At 41.1% G+C, this 22,744-nt stretch overlaps 1 protein-coding gene across 3 annotated transcripts in view; it reads left to right on the top strand.

The window, feature by feature from the left end:
• The window catches only part of RBMS3 (RNA binding motif single stranded interacting protein 3), a gene marked incomplete at its 3' end in the record, with an annotated part of 447,733 nt that overhangs the window by 109,475 nt on the left and 315,514 nt on the right, over positions 1–22,744 (top strand). For all 3 annotated transcript variants that reach the window (XM_082015151.1, XM_082015150.1, XM_082015149.1), the window contains exon 3: positions 21,865–21,923. In XM_082015151.1, the coding sequence (XP_081871277.1) occupies positions 21,865–21,923 (59 nt within the window). The remainder of the gene's footprint in view (positions 1–21,864; positions 21,924–22,744) is intronic.

The raw sequence follows: 22,744 nt of genomic DNA, 5'->3' as shown, positions 1-22,744 counted from the left end.
ACCGACTTCCAAATCAACTTTCTGGTGTTGATTTTTACCTGTTGGTTCTTGGTGTAATCAGATTAAGGACCTTTCAGATTATCTCCCTCTCCCCTTGTCCTCCTCCCAGATGTAGTTATGGTAATCAGTAACTTTTCAGACTTTTTTTCTTTAATAATCAAAATAGATGGAGCTGTTTAAGTCTCTGATTATACGATGATTTTCTCCAGGCTTTGGATAATTTCATCAAGAACTGCAGGGGTCATTTAAATGTTGAGGTTAGAAGTAATTTCCTTTTCATGTTTATGGAGATTTGTTATTATGTATAGTTTATGTGGCCATATCTGTTTGTATTTGTCCTTAAGTGGATGGGAGGTAGTACTGGAACATCAGTGTTCCTAAGCAGGAGCCATGATGCTCAGAAGCTGCTGTGGTGTCCTAACGGGAGTGTACGGAGGTGCAATATGTGCTCTGTGGAGGTCACAGTGCACTGGTACTGGCACTATGTCAGAAACAGGAGCTCATCGCTCCACCTCTGAGGTTTGGATTATCTTTAATTGTAAATCAGATGTCTGTCCATCCTCGGCTTTGAGTAACAAAATCCCATACAATCAGAAAACTGCAACACCCTCAAAGCTTTATTTTAAAAAGTTGGATCTAAGCCAAACCTAACTTAATTTTGTAGAACGTCATTTTTCTATTAATCTTTAATGTTTCTTGTCCCCTCCGCTTTACTTAAATCCACACCAAATTTGGGTTTGTCAACTAAATGGCATATGGCTATAAAGTTTTTTAAATTACGATAATTTAGCGCAAATATTTCAATATAAAGTTTATTCAGTGCCTTATGAATTGCATAACAAATGAATTCCTATCACATATACAAACATACAGCTAGTTCAAGGAGCTGAAGGATTCATGTAGGGCAATATCTTGACTCTCAGAATAAAATGAAATGAAAGCAATTGCTTCTAAATGGAAGGGAAAACTGATGGCTGCAGTGGAACGAAATGGAATATGACAAAGTCATTAGTGGGGTTTAAATCGAAGCGGGGTCTCATGCCATGATTTTGCTCATTGCCTGACATAAGAATTGGACTAAAGACGTGATTGATTGCAGGTCTTACAGACAGGGGAGACAGTCTATAATGATACAGGTATTAAATACCATCAGTGCTTTTAGGACTTCTCGTTGTTTCATCTCTGTTTTCAGCAAGTGGTAAGAAAAAGCTGGCTTTGTTGTAACATGGATTTGCAATTGTTAGTTCTTGTTAGATTCCTGCATTTGTTTGTTGGTTCTTAACTATGCTTAAATATAGAGAAACAAGAACTTGTAACCACAAGCCCTCATCGCTTGTCCCTGCTGTGTCCCTGCCACGCTGCTCCCACGGTACGTTGGGAAGGTGGGGCTGCTCCTGGGTGGGTGCTAGCAGCTGGTGCGGGGTAAGGTACCTCTACCAGCCAGCATACCAGGCGTTCTGTAGCGAGGAAGAGGTGGGTCAGTGGCAAGAAGAGTGACTGGAAAACATTGCAACTCCTTGGATGGTGTTGTCTGTCAGTACAGTTTAGTGTGTATTGAGCCAACTACGTGGAACAGACTTAAATTCCTTGTCCTCCCTCATGCTTCTGTCTGTTGCCCCCCCGCCCTGTTTTCTTCCCTGATGCAGTCCTCCTCTAAAGAGGGATATTTCTGCACAGTAGCGAGGCTCGTCGTTCGCTTAGTAGGCGCTGGTTAGCGGTGCAACATTGATGGGGAAGCTTGTGTTAAATCTCCCTTCGGAGGCTGCTCTAGAATTGTTACAACTCATGTACGCGTGGCATTTTAATCTCTCCGCAAAGACTCCTGAAAGGGATTTTTAAAGGACTGCGCCACTAGTTAGTAGCCATCACCAGTGTGTGAGGCGTGCTCTCAGCGGAGGATTTAGCAGCCCTCCGTTGCACCTGGAGTCGAAATGTCTCCACGTAAATACATCTCTATCTTTTCAGACTGCCAAGTCACGGCAGCACCGCGTAGGACTTGGGATGTTCAGCTCGTGAGAGGGATCTCAGCACTGTCAGCAGATTCCCCAGGCTGGGCTTTTTTTCCGGCCAGGGGACCTATTTGCAAGTAGGCCGTCTGGTGGGGACGTCGAGGTGAGTCTGACTTGCTGAGGGCTCGCGGGATCCAGGCTGTGTGCCAGAAGTGAAGTGCTCGTCGTTTCCTAACGAGGTAGCCCTCCAGTCCTGCTATCAGGAGGTCTGCAGCTGGTCTGCTTAATGGTATTTAGTAACAGTATGTGCAGTAAAGCATGCTCTCCTATTACACAGAAATCCACTAATGCTGGCATCAAGAGCGGCGGGTAATTCAATCACACCCACAAAAATGATATTAACATAACATTAAAGAGCCGTGTAGACTAGCAAAAGGCAGGAAATTATGGAGTTCAGGCTGAAACTTTATCCTTAACTCACCCATATTGTACTGAGGTATTTGGAAATTTCCATACAGCGTGTGATTTTTATGGAACCTACTGTGGGGTGGATTGTCCTGTTTGTCTGTGGAGGATTTCCTCGGCTAACATCAGCCAGCGTTAGTGAGAATTATATAAAGAAATCCTGGCACAAATATAGAGCGTAGCTGGACAATGTGAGCTTTAAATATGGATTTCTTGGCTTGGGCAGTTTACACACGCCAGCATTTCTGAAGAGCTGCATCAGGCGTTAGCTGTGTTGACTTTTTTTCAGACCAAGTTGCAGTTCAGTGGCTAAGCCCTTCTCCCAGTTTCAGAACTAATTTTTAGGGGTGGATTTTTTTCTGTTCACCAGTCACTAAAAAGGTTTTGTTTTGTTTTAAATTTACCTTTTGATTTAAAGATAGTGCTCCTATTTGTTTGAGGTAAATTCACTGGAACTAAGCTGAATTAGACTAAAAAAAAAAAAAAAAGCTGTATATACATCTTCGGGCCTTATTCATATTGTTCCTCATTTTTGCTCCCGCTGAAACTAGTAATGCAACTCAGTAAGCAAGATTAACTTCCTCACATAAAAATCCTTGGTTGGAAATGGAAGAAGATGAGGTGTTGACTACCCCGTTTTCTTACTGACGACTTCCAGTCTTCTGTTGTACCTCCCTGTACCAGCAGGGACAAGGAGAGGTTCTTGCAAGGACCCCATGGGTCAAGCAGGAGACAGGGAGTCGATTTACAGTCTATCCCCAAGATGTTTATAGAGAAGGCTTAAGCTGTTTTGTGAGTGCAGTATTTTACCCACTGGCATCAGAGCCACCAAGAGCTAAGGGGAGAATTGTCTGTCACTCCAAGGACGGGACTTCACTGCAATCAAATGTGAGATTGCAGATCTCTCTGAGATGGTGAAGCCAGCAGGTACACAGCTTGCAAAGCAGCTAAAACAGCAAAAAGTGCAGCAACCCAGGTATTTTCTCACATCTTCAGACAGGTTTTTCAGGCTGTGCTGAAATACATTCTGCCCTTGGATATGCTGATACCAGTGCCCAAACAAAACCAACATGAGCTCGTCACATCTGATTTAGAGTTTGTTCCCACATGGCTCTGGGAGAGAGGGTACTACGTAACAGTCATTATTTGGGGGAGATTTAAAAATTTTCATCTAGTGCAGTGGGAGCAAAGAGTGACAGAAACCAGCAAGAATTACTTTACTCTCATAATAGCTCATTTGGAGATTTCGTATGGTATTTTCTGGAAATGATGAACTCTTGGCATGGTTAAGTTCTGAGGTTGTTCAGATCTTCCCCCTGTGTGCGCCCTGTGCTAAGGAGCTGGGCAGGAGTGCCACCGTGTCTGTCTCTGTGGTGAACAGGATGGTCATTAATGACCGTGCATAGAAGAACAGTAGAATGGCTGTATCCTAGGGGAAATCAATTTTCTGCAGAGAGCCAGGCTTGTAAAGGGTAGAAAGTTTCCACTGAAGGGGAGGGGGGAAGAGGGGACAAAATCGGCAGAGGAGGGATTAAAAAAATATAAAGGCTTCAAAAGTGAGGGAGGACTCGAAAGGCTTTCTGTTCAAGCTGGATTCCCCTCCGCTGGCCCCATCAAGAGCAGGTTTTGAACATGAGATGGGAGCAGGTCTTGAACAAGAGATGGGAGAGAGAAGAGCCCTCTGGAGAAGCTCTGGGATGGGGGACATGGGAAGGCTGGGGTGAAGACTGCCTGGGGTTTAGACAAATGTTGATTCTTTTTTAAATTGCATTTTTCTTTTAGACAGAGATCAAACATGCAGAACCGAATCAGTATGGTGCATTTAACTTCCTGAAGGGGCATCTATATTGCGGATGCTTCTGGGTCTTAGAGCCATGCAGTGACAGCTGGGACTAGGTTAAAGCTAGCTGAGGTAGCTCCGTGCTCTCCTGCAGAACCGGCATGACTGTGGTGTGTATGGGTCCCTGTGTTCCTCATGTGCAGGTGGAGGTGGTAATTCAGACTTGGGTCATTTTCTTCTGCCATTCTCCACTCTCATGCATTCATATCTCTTCTTCGAATCACAGAGTTTCACTGCGGTACGAAGTGTCTCTCTCAACTTTGGGTGGCCCAGTGGCTATGAAAGTCCTCCCCCACAGTATAATGGTTTGCTTCCCTTTCTTCTTTCTTCTGATCTTCTGCTGCATAAACCTTGCTGCTCCATTGCAGACAAGCTGGAGAAAGCTTGTTTTCCCTAAGATGCTGTCGTTTTACTCTCATAACAGATTCTGAAATAGCTATTTCGCAGGGGAGATAAGGGAACTAAACTGTAACTGATGTTAAATATCATCATTCAGATAACAGCTCTAATACGAGTAAATTTGCTTAGACTTTGTAAGTATGTTTGTATGTTTATGTATCTTAAAAATGTAACCAGACATAAATCTTTAAATCTCAGACAAGAGGATGATTCTTCTGTGACTCTGCTCAATATTAAAGGCTAAACCAGAGATAAGATAACGTTCCCATAAACATGGAAGCTTGAACAAAGGAACTGCTGTCCTGAGTATTTGGGAATCAAAACGAAACTGAAGTCTGAACTTAGGAAATTGTCTTACAAAATGGCATGTTGCATGTAGAGTAACATTTAATGGCTCTCAGAAATTGCAGAACAGGGGAAATTCATAGGTCTTTCTCTTGATCTCAGTGGTGTCTGGAGCAAGCCCAAAGAACGCGAAGGGCAGAGGCATATGGGAAATGAATATCTGGATTGGACCTTTTGTTTTGCTTTGGTTTCTTATTCAAGGTGTTGGTCTTTTGAGAACTTTCTTTCTTGAACAGTAGAAAGGGAAAGAGTCGGAAACTCCCAGTGTCTTGAGTGGTGCAACGGGTGCAAATGCTGTTGAGGAATAAGATGTTTCAGGAATGTGTAAATACATGGCCTGATTCTGCAAGTGCTTGGCTTATGAGAGTTGGCCATTGGGTGTATTCAGGACTGTCCAGAGTATGAATTCAGTTATTCATAGTTGTAAACGTTTGCAGACTATAGACCTGTTTCTTGTAGAATGCCTTTGACTCCATGAAGACTGACTGTGTCCCATGTACATTGGTTTTGTGCTTTCACTACTTCTGTTGGGATATTAAAAAAGCAGTCAGCTTGCTGCTAGAGGTGATCATTGTAAATTTGTGTTATTAATTTTTAAACCCAGCACATTTGGCAGATTATATTTCGGCTGCTGGAATATAATTTATCCATAGAGGATATACTTGCAGTTTATGTGTGTGATAGCAGTAGTAAAGCGAGGGTTGTCAGCACTGGGGTTTTCATAAATCTTGAAATCCAGCTCTTTTTATAAAGCGAGGAATAGAACACAGGGTGGATTTGTTCATTGTTATGATTTTATTTATTTTTTCTTTGCATGGTTGTTTTCTGGGACCCAAAACATGCAACTACCAAGCAGTGTTTTTTCCCTAGCTAATATTTGATGAAGATGTTGCCCTTGTGTTGCTGTATGGGGTTTGCGTGGCAAGGTTTTGGTAGCGGGGCGGCCACAGGGGTGGTTTCTGTGAGAGGCTGCTAGAAGCTTCCCCTGTGTCCAACAGAGCCAATGCCAGCTGGCTCCAAGATGGACCCACCGCTGGCCAAGGCCGAGCTCGTCAGCGATGGTGGCAGCACCTCTGGGATGACACATTTAGGAAGGGGAAAAAAACAAAAAAACTGCGCAGCTGCAGCTGGAGAGAGGAATGAGAATATGTGAGAGCAACAGCTCTGCAGACACCAAGGTCAGTGCAGAAGGAGGGGCAGGAGATGCTCCAGGCACAGGAGCAGAGATTCCCCTGCAGCCTGTGATGAAGACCATGGTGAGGCAGGCTGTCCCCCTGCAGCCCATGGAGCTCTGTGCTGGAGCAGATCTCCACCTGCAGCCCAGCGAGGACCCCTCACTGGAGCAGGTGGATGTGCCTGAAGGAGGCTGTGACACCGTGGGAAGCCTGTGCTGGAGCAGGCTATTGGCAGGACCCATGGAGAGAGGAGCCCACATTGGAGCAGGTTTGCTGTCAGGACTTGTGACCCTGTGGGGGACCCACGCTGGAGCAGTCTGTTCCTGAAGGATGGCACCCCGTGGAAGGCACCCAGGCTGGAGCAGTTCCTGAAGAACTGCAGCCCATGGGAAGGACCCACGTTGGAGAAGTTGGTGGAGGACTGTCTCCCGTGGGAGGGACCCCAAGCTGGAGCAGGGGAAGAGTGTGAGGAGTCCTCCCCTGAGGAGGAAGGAGCGGCAGAAAATAACGTGTGATGAACTGACCACAACCCCCATTCCCCGTCCCCCTGCGCTGCTGGCAGGGAGGAGGGAGAAAATTTGTGAGTAAAGTTGAGCCTGGGAAGAAGGCGGGGGGGGGGGGGCGGGGAAGGTGTTTTAAGATTTGATTTTTATTTCTCATTACCCTACTCTGATTGGTAATAAATTAATTTCCCTGAGTCAAGTCTGTTTTGCCCGTGATGGTGATTGTTGAGTGATCTCTCCCTGTCCTTATCTCGACCCAGAAGTCTTTTGCTAATATAGTCTCTCCCCTGTCCACTTGAGGAGGGGAGCAATAGAGCAGCTTTGGGCACCTGGCATCCAGCCAGGGTCAGCCCACCACACTTGCCAACCCTCAGAAGTTTATTGCGACGTTCACGATAATTGTTTCTTAAGTTCTTAGATCCCAAGGCATGAGATAAGACGGGAATTTCAGCATTCAATTAAAAAAAAAAAATGCAGGTTTCTCTCCTTTGTGTCTGTAAAGGGAGGCATGAAAATTCAACCTATCACAAATGCTCTAAATATATAAACAAAATAGAAGGATCTCTCAAACATATTTACTTCATAGTTATTTTTTAATACCAAAAGTTAATTTATTAACTTTTTGGTGTGTTAGTGAGCAACAGGAATTGTCAGTACAGTACTTCTTGGCCTGTTACAGGAAGAATTGTGGGTTTATACCAGTGAATCATAGTTCTTTCGCTCTCAAAGTATGCCCAATACTTAGAATGAGGTCTTCTTTTTTTCACTGATTTGAGTATCATTTCTTATTTAATTAATTTATTTGAAGGCACCTGAAGCCAGCAATATACAAAAGACTCTTCTTGAGGGCTCTCAAACTACTAAAGCCAATTTGCTTCCAAATCCTGTTACCGGTCAGATTTCAAGATGTGCTCAGTGTGTTTTTTGGCGAGTCTTTCGTTCCCGGGGTAAAATTTCTCAGCAGAAGCATAAAATATTTAAATTCTTGCTTCTTCCTCCAGATCTGCCCATGTATGTTTCAGAAAGGACGGGCTACATAGCACAACTTTTTTTGTAGCTCCTCATCCAGGGTTCTGCCTGGCAGGACCAACCAACTGTCCTTTTAAAGGACAGAAGACACCGAGTGTACAAAGTCTGTATTTGTTTAGTGAATCCCGTGGCTTATCTAACCCCTTCCCGGTCCACACTGGCTGTTTCTGGGTGCAGGCTGAACCACAGCAGAGCACAGCGATTGCCAACGTTGGCTTTTTTTCAGCAGGAGACTCGTGGCCAAGGTGTCTAGTGAGAGAAGCTGGCACAAAGCCTGAGTGAGGAGTTTTTGAGGGCTAAGATTTTGTTTGTCTTAGGCTCACCGGTTCTCAGAAGTGCTGACTGATGAGCAGAGAGCTACAAGATGAGCTAGTTACGCCGTATTCCCTGCCCCTTGGTGTAAGGTGTAACTTCAATGCTCAAACACAGAAAATAATGAGGCAGCTGCTCTGTTGATGTAAATTGGGGCAGCCCATTGGATCCAGAAGGAGAGCACCATGTTTCTGGAAAACAAGAGCCTGATCCAAAGTGCAGTATTTAATAAGCCCTCCCTCTCCAATGACATTTACCAGGCTGACACAGTGAGGCTGATAACATTCAATTATGTCCATCTTGCTTTGGACAATAAAGAATGAAGAATTATTTATCTAAAAGACAAGGGCTGCATACTAAATATCTTTTTAAACCTGTAAATTTGTTTTTGTAACAGGTGACTCTTCAGTTAATGCTGTACTTACTTCTGAGTTTTTAGAGCATTTTGAAAACATAAAAAAAATTAACACATGATTCATAAATTATCTATCTAATGGGAGTTGTAGTGAATTACCAGCAAGAAGAGATTTGTCCTCTTAAAACCAATTACTGCAGCAGTTATAGGCCTTGCGCTGAGGAAAGCAAAGCACTTGCTGACTGGAAACAGGCACTTGCGTGTCCCATGTAAGTCTATTTACTGTTTTGGGGCTGTAGGGAGGACTCTCCACACTGAACAAGCACGTTAATTTATGAGCCTACAAACATGCTTTAACCTTGAGAAACATGGATCGTCCTGTTGTAAGTTCAGCTGGGCTTCTTACATGCCTGAAGCTGTACATGTGCATGAGTATTTAAAAATATTTTGGACAATAATCTATATAATCTATTTATATCTCTAAATAGCTTATCGAATCCATTTACAGACCTTCTCCTGAGGCTGTCTTTATGTTACAGAGTTGCCCAAATAAATGGACAAAAAAATCTTGGGTTTTAAAAATATACTTGGTGGAGTTAAATAAAATCTAAAGAAACTCAAAACCAGAGGTATTCTGTCCCAAGAATGCAAGCAGCATGTACTTTTGTCCATGTAACTGCGAAAATCCAAATCCATGCTCTTGTTGTTTCTCCTTGAAAATTTCAGGCAGAGAAAAATGTGCTCCTTTGCACCACTTTTGTCAAAGTTTGGCCTTTGGAAAATGAATACAATTGTGACATTCACACATTGTGTGATGTTCCTGAAATACGTATTTTGCAATGTAAAAATCCTAAGGCATTCCTCTCAAAAGTAAGTTGTTTCTAAAGCTGTCCCAAGTATCTGGATTTTTCTAATTTGTAAATAATGAAATGGGAGCTCTGTGAACTCAAGAAGTCTCACTCACACATTTTGATTCAAATGGCCTCTGACTGAACTCTATGAAGTGCTTTAGCTTTAAATTATCAGTTTGAGTCCACGGTCCCTGGTGGTAGCTGGAGTTCTTGCTTTTTTCTTTAATTTCTTTTCTTTTTAATTCTTTTTCTTTTCTTGGCTATTTTGGAGAGGAACTATCTAATCAAAAAAATATATGTATGTTTTACAGTATGTTACAGTCATAGAATTCTTTTGAGAGTAAATTGTTTTAGTGAAATGTCAAAAAATCTGTACAAACCAAACGCTCTGAGTTCCTTTGAATAATGAGGCTATTGTTAAGTGATTGAATACTTTAGAGATTAATATCATGGTATGCTGGCATGCTGGTTCATACCAACTGTAATTTAACAATGAATCCTCCGTAAGTAAGCAAGACTGTGAATGAGAAATCGGATACAAGACAGCACAGCATGCAAGAACATACAAAGTAAATAAATTCTACCCACAGGAATGATATGTCAGGGGGGTTTATTTCCAGAATATCTGAGATAATTGCGTTGCTGGATAGGGAAGATTCTTCAAGTTTGAAGATCTGCTTAATTTTTTTTTCCAACATCGATGAGCGATATCTTTATAGTAGAAAAGCTAGGTTTTGGATGTTTTGTTATTTGCCCCGCTCCCCTTCTTTGAAAATTAGGGTATGCCTGGCATTGTCATTTGTGACAGGCTACAGCAAATCACATCTCATTCTGTGAAGGGTTTCGGATCCCTAAGACGTCTTCCAAATAATGCATCCTGTCATTATACAGAAAATTTAGTGGCACTGCTGAGTGTCTGCAAACAAAAGTTGCATTTTATTTTTTTAAAACATCTGAATTCTTGCAAATATGGAATAATTACCAGTTGGAAATCTAATGATGGCCCAGAAGGACTGAAGTGTTCTGCATGAAATCACAGTTATTAATTTGTGCATGAATTTTGTTTTCCATACTTAATTTAGCAACTGTAGAATATTTTGCTAATTAATTATTAACACTGGTTATTTGTCATGGCAGAACTGTGAGGGAAAAACATAACAAAAATATAACCCTCAAAATTTTATTTTAAATATGATATACAATAATGTAATCATGTTTTAAACAGTTTTAAGTAGCACCAATATTCAAACATACAGATATAATAATATATAGCACTAATTCAGCGTAAATGGTGTTTGGAATGAAAACTGCAACTAGGAGCTTGCAACAAACTAGGAAAAAACACTGTAGAATGTCGGGTTTATGGGGAGTGCCACCTTAGTAACTGGCATTTTATTCTGTGTTGGGTATCAAGAGTGTGACAAATCTCTAGCCTTATTATAAGCACTGTGAATAGGATTTGAGCTTGTACCTACTGAAGGCAATGAAAAAAAAAGTCTTTGGTTTCTGCAAGTCTCGGATCAAGCCACTTAATTTTGCAGACAAAAAATCTTTTTTAAAATTTATTCTGGCAAGGAAAGGAACAAGGTTACAGGAAACATTATCTTTGAACTAGTAAAGTGATACACTTCTTACAGGTCTGAAAGCTCAAGTCCTTTATATTTCCAGAAACTTAGTATCTGTTTAGATTTCATTTACTTTAACTTCAATTTTACCTGGCTTAATTTCTGAAGTACTGAAAACAATTACAGTAAGTCTTCAGAGCCCATACACTTTTGTATGGAACTATTTTTCCAGAGGTGAATATGCATATAATGTTTAAGAATATGATTGCAGATTAGTTTGAATTGGAAATTTGAGTCTCTTCCTTGGTGAATATCTGCGTTGTCTTGTAAATACATTTCGAACTTGAATGTGAGATGCACCTATCATGTTAGTGAAGATGAAGGTGAGATGCCTTCCTGTGCCTTAATAGCAGAATATTTTAGGGACACTAGAAAGGAAAGCTAGCATTTTAAAAGCTGAGGTATTTTTTTGGTTGTAGGTGTTTCTACACACATTGTAAGAGGTTTGCTTATAGTATTCTCCACCCTAGGTTGTTAAAATTTTACAAAAAGCAAACTTCACTAAAACTACTGAGTTTTCGTATTCTTCAATAAAAGCGCACCAAAGGACCTAATACAGCTGCTCCAGGGCTGTGGCTGTATTAGAGCCCCATGATTTGAGCTAAATGGTGCTTGCATCTTCTTCTGGAAAGCAGGATTTCTGAATATATGATCTGTAAATGCAGTGTAAAGTAAATGGCAGGATCCATAATCTGAGATGGACTTTTAGGTTCTTTCCTCTTAACATGGAGCTGTTGACTCATCTCATAGGGAAGTTAATCAATCCAGTGGAGATAAGACTCAGTTTACATGTAAACAATCACAACTTCTTACTATGGAGACAATCTTTTTATGGGGACTACCTATATGCACACTCCCTCTCTTCCTTTGAGTTGGAATGCTTCCGTAACTAATGCTAGGTATTCCACAATTCACACTGTTCTACAGGTGCTTCTAAATAGTCAACGGCCAGAATCTGTCAAGAAAACCCAAACCCACTTTTCAAATGAGCTTATTCCACAGTACCGAAAGGGTAAAATGTCAAGTCTGTAAATACTGTACTAAGGTAGGATTCCCCCTCACCTGTGTGAAAGGCAGATGTGAAATTATCCTGAGGAACTGTGTTTGAAGCTATAGTGAAAGGAATTATTTACAGCTTACGTGGGATAAACATTGAAATAGAAACCATTTATAAGGAGATCCTTTCTCTATTATCCTGCCTTACCTTTGTAATTTTTTCTTCATTCTTCAGAAAACAGTGAATAGTTATGTTGGATTAATAGATGTTTTAGTTTAATATTTTAACCACAGATAAATACCTTTAACTGTTAAATGCAGCCTATGGTAAATGTTAGGACCAACTTGTACACTTGCTGAAAGTGTAAGAAAACCAAAAGTTTGCACACATTTTTGTTAATTACTTGCAAGTTTAATTTGAATACTTTGATTTTGGTTAAATACATATTTACAGGTTCTAAAAATGAATGAAGTAAATGGAATAATGTCATTTTATTTCTACTGAAATAATCGTAGCATTCTATCTAATAAGAAAAAATGTTCCTGTCATTATTTTCTTCTTGTTCTAGTAATAATTGTGTAATGCTTAGCCATTCTGAATTTTGGACCCCTGTCTCACCCACTCTGAAGTAAGAAATAAAAGGGACCGTTAAATATAAACATTTGTAGAGCCAAGTAGCCACTCTTGTAAGTAAAGCTTCACTCTTCATTCAAGGTAATACTGTACTTAGCACGCAGTATACCATTTTGAAGGTAGATGTGAATGCTAACTTTTTAAAAAGTATTTGATGTAAAAAGGAGTTGTTTATATCAGTACTTGGATATACATATCCCTTTTCAAGTCAATTTAATTTATGAAATCTTTAGAACAGTAAAGTTTATTCAAGAAGGACCTTGTTTGCTTATATTTACTAAACTTGCATTTTTTATAAACAGTTTACAGTTTTATAGCTATTTGTAAAGTGACTTAATTGAATACAATTGAAGTATGATTTAATTAGAAAAAATATTTTTAGTACACATTTTTTAAATCTTGTATTTGACGAGCAGACTACTGTACTTACTAGCCAACTTTTCTCTGTAACTTTCAAGGTGAATTTAAAGCAATGTCATTACTGAAATAATTTCATGAAGAAAGGGTTTTTTTGGGAAGTAGATAGTAAAATTTGTGCAGTTTGAGTAACATCTATGCGTTGTCAGAGTTCAGACTTTATTTACCTGCTTACTTACCTTCTGATGTTATAGAGTTACAGGTCATGCCAGATTAGATTTATTTAAGTAAAGACTTCCTTATTTGAGTTTGTCATTGTGTTTGAAATACTGTGCTTAGTTATGAGCTGGTTGTTACAGGAGCGGAGCTAGGGTAGCAGGGGAGACAAGGCAGGTGAGCTCTGACAGAAGCAGCATCCTGGGCTCCATGCAAAGCAGCGTGGCCAGCAGGTTGAGGGAGGTGATTCTACCCCTCTGCTCTGCTCTGGTGAGACCCCACCTGGAATACTGTGTCCAGCTCTGGAGCCCTCAGCACAGGAAAGACATGGACCTGTTGGAGAGGGTCCAGAGGAGGGCCACAAAAATGATCAGAGGGATGGAACACCTCTCCTATGAGGACAGACTGAGAGAGTTGGGGTTGTTCAGCCTGGAGAAGAGAAGGCTTCAGGGAGACCTTATTGCAGCCTTCCAGTACCTGAAGGGGGCTTATAAGAAAGATGGGGACAGACTTTTTACAAAGGCATGTAGTGATAGGACAAGGGGTCATGGCTTTAAACTGAAAGAGGGTAACTTTAGATTAGATCTAAGGAAGAAACTCTTCAGTATGAGGATGGTGAGGCACTGGAACAGGTTGCCCAGAGAAGCTGTGGATGCGCCATCCCTGGAAGTGTTCAAGGCCAGGTTGGATGGAACTTTGAGCAACCTGGTCTAATGGAAGGTGTTCCTGCCCATGGCAGGGGGAGTCGAAACTGCATGATCTTTAAGGTCCCTTCCAACCTAAACCATACTGTGATTCTATGATTATGTTATTCAAGAGAATGGTATGATCTTGGGTTTTATTTTTCTAAAGCAATAATAGTGTTCATAGACACATAGTTATTTTATGGGTTTTGTAGCTTTTTTTCTTTTGATGATACTTCTGAATAATATATTTTTAGTGTAAATGGGTGATGGTGAATAGTAGGCCCATGTATGAGTCAAATCACTACATACTTAGTAGTAAATATCTTTACCAGAAGATATTACTGAATATGTATACATTCTTTCAGTGGTTAATCAGCTTGCATTCACTTGAAAATTCATTCTTCATAGATGCTACAATATTAATTACTGTCTGCTTAAAAATGGGCTCCTAACTCTCTTGTTAGAACAGAAATCCATAGCTTGAGTTTCAAAATTGCTGAGCAACTCCTTCCATTACAGAATTCAGTAATAATGACTCAGGAGCCCTTCTGAAAGTCCAGGGCCATTTTAGATGTACAACCAAAGGATTTAAGAGGCCCCTCTCCCCTTTTTTTGGTGGTTTTTCAAACACTTGGATAGGTAGTTACTCTAAATTGCTGCACTAACTTGTATTATATTTAGTGAAGGAATGATTTTTGTAAGCTTGACAGCTAGGCTGAAGTTGAGAAGGCAGAGCAGATGAATGTTAAACTCTTTCAGAAGTATGGTCTTATAATCCAGTACACCACGGGTTCCCTGCAACTACCTCCTCCTGTTTGTTCCCCAAGCCATGTGCTGGTCTGTGGAAAGAAAAGGTGCTCTGAATGGCATGAATTTTGTTGTGGTATCTCTCTGTGAATAAAATAGTTTAGTCTTAACTTCTCCTTTTTAAATTAAAAATAATATACAGAAAAACAACAACAAAGCAGTTCAATCTTTGTTAATGGATAGAAGAGTAATGTGTTGTATTTTTGAGGAAAAAATCGAAGCACGGAAAATGTCATGCAGTAGATGCAATGCCCACAAATGATCATGCAAATCAGAACTTTCTTTCTGAGTGAATTTCCCTTTCGTGTGTATTTGGAAATCTTAGGTTCATGTGGCAGTGTATTATAGAAATAATGTTTCTCTGAGAAACCCAGAAGCAGTTCCTTCTGTACTTTAGGCTTTTATCATGTGGACTTTCTTTTTTTCTTCCTCCCAATATCCACGATTTTCCTAATAGAGTCTGTTTTAAACAAAATAAACCCAGTTATGCTATTTATATATTAATTCACAAGAATGAAAGAGCCTCAGAATTGCTTATCTAAATCCAATTACTGCTGGTCAAATTCATCCCAGTACAAAAGTTCCTGAGATAAAAGCATATGTTACCTAAATTCTCAGAAATGCAGACTGTTTTCAATTGGGTGAATTGTGCTCTGAGCAATGCGTGAGGCCTTGAGTGAACTCTAATGCTGGGGATATAATTATTAAGCTCTCAACTTTTAAATTACATGGGAACTCCATTGGTGTCACTAGGCAAGGAAGAATTCTGTACACTGGTTACTTTGGGTTTAAATCGTGGTGAATGGCGTTAAATCCAATTGGTGGCCGGTCACAGGCGGTGTTCTCCAGGGCTCGGTTCTGGGGCTGATCTTGTTCAATATCTTTACTGATGACCTGGATGAGGGGATCGAGTGCTCCCTCAGTAAGTTGCAGATGAAGCCAAGTTGGGTGGGAGTGTTGACCTGCTGGAGGGTAGGAGGGCTCTGCAGAGGGATCTGGACAGGCTGGATCGATGGGCTGAGGTCAATTGTATGAAGTTTGATAAGGCCAAGTGCTGGGTCCTGCACTTGGGTCACAACAACCCCATGCAATGCTACAGGCGGAGTGGCTGGAGAGCTGCCCGGCAGAAAGGGACCTGGGGCTGCTGGTAGACAGCCAGCTGAACATGAGCCAGCAGTGTGCCCAGGTGGCCAAGAAGGCCAACAGCGTCCTGGCCTGTATCAGCAATAGTGTGGCCAGCAGGAGTAGGGAAGTGATCGTGCCCCTGTACTGGGCACTGGTGAGGCGACACCTCAAATCCTGTGTTCAGTTTTGGGCCCCTCACTACAAGAAGGATGTTGAGGTGCTTGAGTGTGTCCAGAGAAGGGCAACGAAGCTGGTGAGGGGTCTGGAGCACATGTCTTATGAGGAGTGGCTGAGGGGACTGGGGTTGTTTAGTCTGGAGAAGAGGAGGCTGAGGGGAGACCTTATCGCTCTCTACAACTACCTGAAAGGGGGTTGTGGTGAGGTGGGTGTTGGTCTCTTCTCCCAAGTAACTAGTGATAGGATGAGAGGAAATGGCCTCAAGTTGCGCCAGGGGAGGTTTAGATTGGATATTGGGAAAAATTTCTTCACCGAGAGGGTGGTCAGGCATTGGAACAGGCTGCCCAGGGAGGTGGTGGAGTCACCATCTCTGGAAGTGTTCAAAAAACGTATGGATGTGGCATTTCGGGACATGGTTTAGTGGGCATGGTGGTGTTGGGTTGATGGTTGGGCTTGGTGATCTTAAAGGTCTTTTCCAACCTTAATGATCCTGTGAAATCCCAAGTTTCACGTTTATTATAAAACAGACAAACGGTAACTGGAATTGGGCAAAAGCAGGGCTTTATACAATCTGTGCACCTACCATCTTGTAGGGGAGGATGGCAGCATGTGTGTAGCACCGCATCAGGTGAGTGGTGAGAGACTTGGCCTGTCCAGTCCATGGGCTGTTTTGCATTACAGGCCTAGCCGCAGCCAGCCCGAAGGCTAGCTTGAGGGGCAGAATAAGACGTACCTATCCCAGAGGCTTCTCTGTTCTGTAACACCGTGGAAAAGCTGAAAAATTTGAGTGGCCCCACCCAGACTGGTCTCCCAGGAAATCCCTTCTTTGAGTCAGTGGCTCTCGGTGGCAGCTGTCCCTCGGCAGGCTTCCCAACGTGGTGTACAGCCTGCCAGCAGTGGGGTGGGTGGTGCCTGGTTCCTCTGCCCTGGGCCAGTCCTGGCTGAATCGCCCTTCCCTCCTAACCCTGGTCACCCACTTGCCTTCCCCTGCACCCCCGGCTTCTCGCAGGCAGAAGCAGAAATGGCTCGACTCCTTTGGGTGCTGTGAGACAGCAAATTCACGTCAGTTTGGGAGCGGTGTGGGCAGTGGGAAAGGCTCCCACATCTTGCAAGCGGTATCACTTGCAGCTGAAGCGCTTCCTTCAGGAGCTATCTCCATTTTAACAGCAGTTATCAAGTAACTTCCCGGGAATAACTGGGTGGAGCTTTGTCTGCAGTGTAAGTGCTGATCGACCGCCTGCCTGCAAGCTCTTGAAATGATCTATTGATGCTGCAACTTTGATGTACATTAAGGGTTTATTCTGCATTGCTTGCATCTTTCCCGAGTCTGCTGAGTAGTCAGAAAACGTGGGGTGCAGTGGGATGGGGCTCTTGAGAGTGGTTTTTGACATAGTTCTGTAGCCAGAAATGAGCAGGAAGATTGTTTCTCTGTGCACAGCACCATGGGGTCTTCCCTTCGTCCTACCCGCCATGTGGTACAGTGTGTGTTACCGCCATTTGTAAATGAAATGTTTTTAAGTGACCTTCGTAATTTTAATAGTGGGTATCAGGTGACTTAAACAGTTTCACCCCAAAAGAGAAGATGAAAATGTTCGTAAGAAGGTATTTCAACCTCCAAATTAATGTTCTCTTGCCATGGAAGAACGGCTGGGCCGGGTCAGACAGGAATTTGTTTCGGCAGCTGTGGAGGTGCCTGATGTTAAAACAGGGACAGCTTGCGATGATATTTCTCTGTTACCATCTCCCAGTTTCTGGCAGTATGTGACTTCCAGGGCCACAAACACGTCTTTGCTTTTAATTTCATGACAGATTTTTCCATCCTAGAAGTTGTCTGATTGTTTTTTGTAGAGATGCGCTCTGTGGGGCATCAGCACGGGCTGTGGCAATGAGTTCCACAAGTAACTCTCTGTTCTGGGGAAGTACTACCTGCATTTTTTAAACCTTATAATTTTCTTGGGAGTCCTTATGTATGCTGAGACACAAAGAAGACAGCTAGTCACCATCTCACTGCACGGATCCTCTTAATGAGCTGAAGTCCTAGTCTGTGTAGTTGCTGCTGACATATAATATTGTATGAATTGATTGTAAATGAAAATTATTACATGGAAAAAAAACATTAAAAGCATAATTGAATATAAGGGATTAAAAGGATTTTTTTAAAAAGCATGTAAACAATTTTATTTGTGCTTACTAGGCCTTTAAATAACACTTGGGGAAGAATGTAATGAAAAACAACACATGTTGTATGTCTGGAACTCTTTTGAATGGAAATTTCGGTTTAGTTGTTCAGTAGACACCTTCTTGAGATAGCCATCTCGCAGATTCATAACATCTATCCTCTTGGATACTGGGATGCAGTAGGTGATCCTTAATGATATAGTCACTATGTTGAAAGGTTGGTAATAAGGCATTGAGCTGAACTTCATTCCACAATTATCTTTTTCTGACCAGAGTTTTTGATTCAAAGTCTTTGAAAGAATATCTCCATGCACTGTAGCTCAGGAGGAAATTAAATAGTGCTCATGTTTTCTCATGATAAGCAAACCATACCTGGTAGTTTTTACATTAAGGATATCTTAGTTTGTAGAACAAAGGCATGCAGGCTGTTAGATATTATAGTAGTTCCCATTTAAACAGAAGAAAACAAGAGGCCAGCCCTCGTGCTGTACTTCATCCTTCTTTTTATGGGCGTCCCCATTGACAAACACATTTTTGGTACTGCTGGGTGAATCAAATCACAATTAAAGGTCACACAAACAGAAAGCCAAACAACTTTGGAGAGGAGACATAACTTGATACCATTCTCCACACATGCAAGAAAGAAACGTGCCTACATTAGTAAGAACAAAGTATCTTCCTGATTTCATGCAGCACACAAGCTAACGTTCTTCATCAGAACTGATGTTCTGATTATTGTAAAATAATTACTTGAAATATTTAGGAAAACAGTGTCCAAATTAATCCCAATTACTTCCTTGTGGTAGCACTCAAGGTGTATAGCGGTAGATTAAATCGCCTGCATATGACTAATTGCCTATAATGGTGTTTGTTGTTGTGGTGCCTCTTAACTGCTCTGATGTCTGTTTTTGGAAAGTGAAGGTGAGCATGTAACTTTACGTGCTGGAGGAAGCCCCGTCTGGACTGAATTGAATTACTTGTGAGAGTAAAATCTCTAGTGTAGCTAAGTGTTTGCAGGATCACACTATGTAGCAAATAACTCTGGGAAATCTGTAATAAAAGCAGTGGAACCACAAATGCCTGTCTCTGCTGGCAAGAATTGTTAACTTTTAGCTCTCACGTGATTTGGATGAAACAACATATCAATTCATTAGGAGTGGCAGGACTGAAATCGAGGCTGGGTTTTAGTTTTTGTTGGCGGAAGTTTAGGTAGGGGTTGTGTTTTATTTGAGGTTGTTGTGGGTTAGCCGCTGATTTTTGTTGGATTCTTTTTCCATATATCTGTCAGAGGCCTTTTACTGTACAAGATAGGCATGTTTTTGCATGTTTTTCATGTATTTGATTTTAAATCTAAATAAATCAAATACATGAAGATGCACTGTCCAGGCCAAATTTCCTGCTGGGTAGGTTGGCCCACTGAACAACCATAAATCACACTGGCAGAGAATTTGGCTTTGCCTTCTTAAGATGTGTGCTCTAATGTCTTTGAGGCCAAAGTCAACTTCAGGTATTACCATGAAGAATTATGAAATTAAGTGGAACTAAGTGAGTATAAAGGCCCCAATTCTGGAAACACCTGAGGTTAGAAAAGCATGTGATCTCATGGTTAACATTAAATCTGTTATGTATGTATTTGGAGTGGAGCCAGCTATGGCAAAATAGACCCATAACTACCTGCCCGTGTACCCATCATGGTGGAGGGCACAATGGATGCCGCCTGCCTTCAGAGCACAGAATCCTGCCTGTCTACAGAGCTAGCAAAAATTGAGGGTGTGTTGAGAGGAGGAAGGCTTGTGCAATTTTTTTGGTTCCTAAAAGATGGCTAAATTGGGACTCAACTTAGATTGCGGAAATGGTTAATATCTTTAGGTGTTTGCCCTCCTTCTGACTGGTTTAATCTGAAATAAAACAAAGCAAAACATGTTTTCCTTCCCTGAAATGAAAGTCAAATGGAAACAAGTGCTTTTGCAAGTTCTTAGGGAAAGGAAAAACAGTGAAAATGGAAAGTCTCACTTTGCATCAGTGACAAAAACAGAGTAGAGAGAGATGGAGAGAGTAGCCTTTAAAGCTGAGTGGTTACATGTCAGTCAGTGTGGAAACTTCAGCAGAGAAATTTGTCAGGCACAAAATTGCCTCAGATGTTCTATGCTGGTACCAAAAAGTATGCTAGGCAGGCTGTTCCCAGTCTTTCCCATTGGTGCTACTCCCCCTTCATGAGGTATTTAAGTGTTTGCTGGGCCCCAGACTGAAGCCCAAAGGTCCTCTTTTCCCTACGAGTGATGGTACCATTCCCTCTTTGGCTCCCTGTCCTTTCATTTTTTCTTTTTTTCTTTTTTTACCTTTTTTCCTCTTTTTCCTCTTTTTTTTTCTCTTTTTTGTCTCTTCTCTGTTCTTTGTTCTCTTTTCTCTCTGTTCTCTCTTCTCTGTTCTCTATTCTTTCTTCTCTCGCCTCTCTTCTCTCTCTTCTTGCCTCTCTTTTTTCCTGGTATACTGAGTATATTTACAGACTGGTAGGACAGAGAGGAACATGTCCTTGAATATATAGTATGGTACTCTAGCTGCCCTCCTGTATAGTAGGAGACATGGGTTTTCTCCCAAGGCAGAGAAGGGCATTGCAGCAAGGTCTCCCCCATCCTGGTTTCTGAATTTCAAGTAGAAGTCACTAACACCAAATGTATATTACTGTTAATAAAGATTAACCAAACAAAAATTGGTCTGCCATACGTTTTGGTGGTTTGTAATAGACGAACTGCTGGTTATTTTCCATGGGCACTGCTTTGCCATTAGAAGATACAATTTTATTGTAATCTTTTATAATAATACATCCTTCATTGATGGTGAAAGTTGTGTTCCATGGAAGAGGCTTCCAAATGAAAGCCCAATCTATCAGAATACTAGTAATGATTTTTAAAAAGCTCTGGGAAAGGACATTTTAGAGGAATTTCTCTTCAGTGAAGCAGGACCAAGACGTATCAGTGATTTGAGAACTAAAATTATTTGCCTTTTTCTCCTGAAGTCTTATATTCAGCCGTATATGGCCATCTTCTGTGATCTTTTACCAGGGTTTTGTGATGCTTACTATTAAGTCTGCATTTTTAGTCTTAACCTCTGTGAGGTAAAGACAGATACCTATTTTATGGTCTAGTTGCTTAATGAACCAAATTGTAGCTGCCCAAATTCCCTCTTCATCATGCTAAGTCTATCAAGTTGTGGTGCAGTGCCATGCTATCTATGGGAGGCAACATAAATTCAAAAAAGTATTAATGTTCATCTTGGAAAGAGCTAGGAGATGCACCTAAACCTCAAAGCTTCTGTTTACCTAAGGCAGAAGTTTAGAGTGTGTATGTGCAGGCATGGATGCGCACATGAGCAGAGTTGCATGTGCATGCATTTAAATAAATGACCATATCTCTTGCATTTTTCTTACTGCATTTCTTCCTGGAGGAGCCTGTATTAAAACAGTCTGTATTAAACCAAACCTGGCTTCGGAGCTAAAAATAAGAAAATATTTTTAAGTAAACCTAATTAGTTTAACCAAAGAAACATCTTTACCAGTGCTGATGTCTTAAAGTCACTCCTATAATTGGCATTTATGCTGGCAATGCAGCATGGTGACCAGAGTGGGACAGGGTGTGGCAAATGACCAGTGATTTTCGGGTGACCTCTAAAGGTGTTTGTTGAACTGTGGTGACAGAAGGAACCTCTCCAGGAGTATCAGGCAAATATTTTTCAAGAGCAGTAGATCTCTTCCTGGTATATGTGTTATATGTGTGTAAAAATAACTATGTACGTCATTAAAATATAATAATATGTATTTCTGTTTTTTTGTTTTCTCCATAGGTATGGGAAAATTGTATCCACAAAGGCAATTCTTGACAAAAACACAAATCAGTGCAAAGGTACGTGCAAAATGTCCACCCTGTGAGTTCATTGTCTGTTTGAATGATTGACTGGTGTCTTGACTGCCAAGGCTTTGGCTCCAACTGTGCAATCAACATAATGTACGGTGTATTACAAACATATTTAATAATGCCAAAGCTTTGAATTGTGTTTCCAGTAACATTGCTCATTAATTTTTTTCATTAACAAACAAAATGAAGATCACAAATCAGAACAAGTATCAAATTGCTTCAGCAGAAAAGTAAATTACCTTCTAACCACATAGTGCTGTCTGATTTGAATGATATCATCAGTGATGCAAATTGATTTCCTATATAAAAATGAGAAATCTTTGGGAAAAGTTTCCCAAGCAAAACCTGGTTTAATTTTTCTATTTTTGTGAAGTCTTGGCCTACACTAATGGAAGAAGAAAATATTCTTTATGACACAAATATATCTACCAGTTGCGATACTGAGATACAAAAATGATTCTTGTATGTTCTTCATTTTTCTGCTAACGTATGAAAACATTTTTAAGTGAAATACAGCGTGTTTCAGGTATGTGTATAGCTGTATTTGCCTAGATAAATATTGACTAACATGACTAATGGTATCTTAGGACTAGAATTTTTATTCATTTACCAGTCTGAAGAACCATCAAGTCTATGGGGGAGAAGCTCTGCTTTAAAATGAGTCTGTAACTTTAAACTAGTGATATACAGAATCCTTTTGGAGTAGTAAGATCTACTAAAGTGGGTTGTTCTCATAAGAAGCACACTCTGGACAGCATTTCTACAGGGATTAGTAAAAAGAAAAAGCATTGCAGTACAGGAATATCTCA

Source organism: Phaethon aethereus (genome assembly GCF_964289735.1).
Source record: "Phaethon aethereus genome assembly, chromosome: 2".
Lineage (NCBI taxonomy): Eukaryota > Metazoa > Chordata > Aves > Phaethontiformes > Phaethontidae > Phaethon > Phaethon aethereus.
This window is presented reverse-complemented; position numbering and strand designations above follow the sequence as displayed.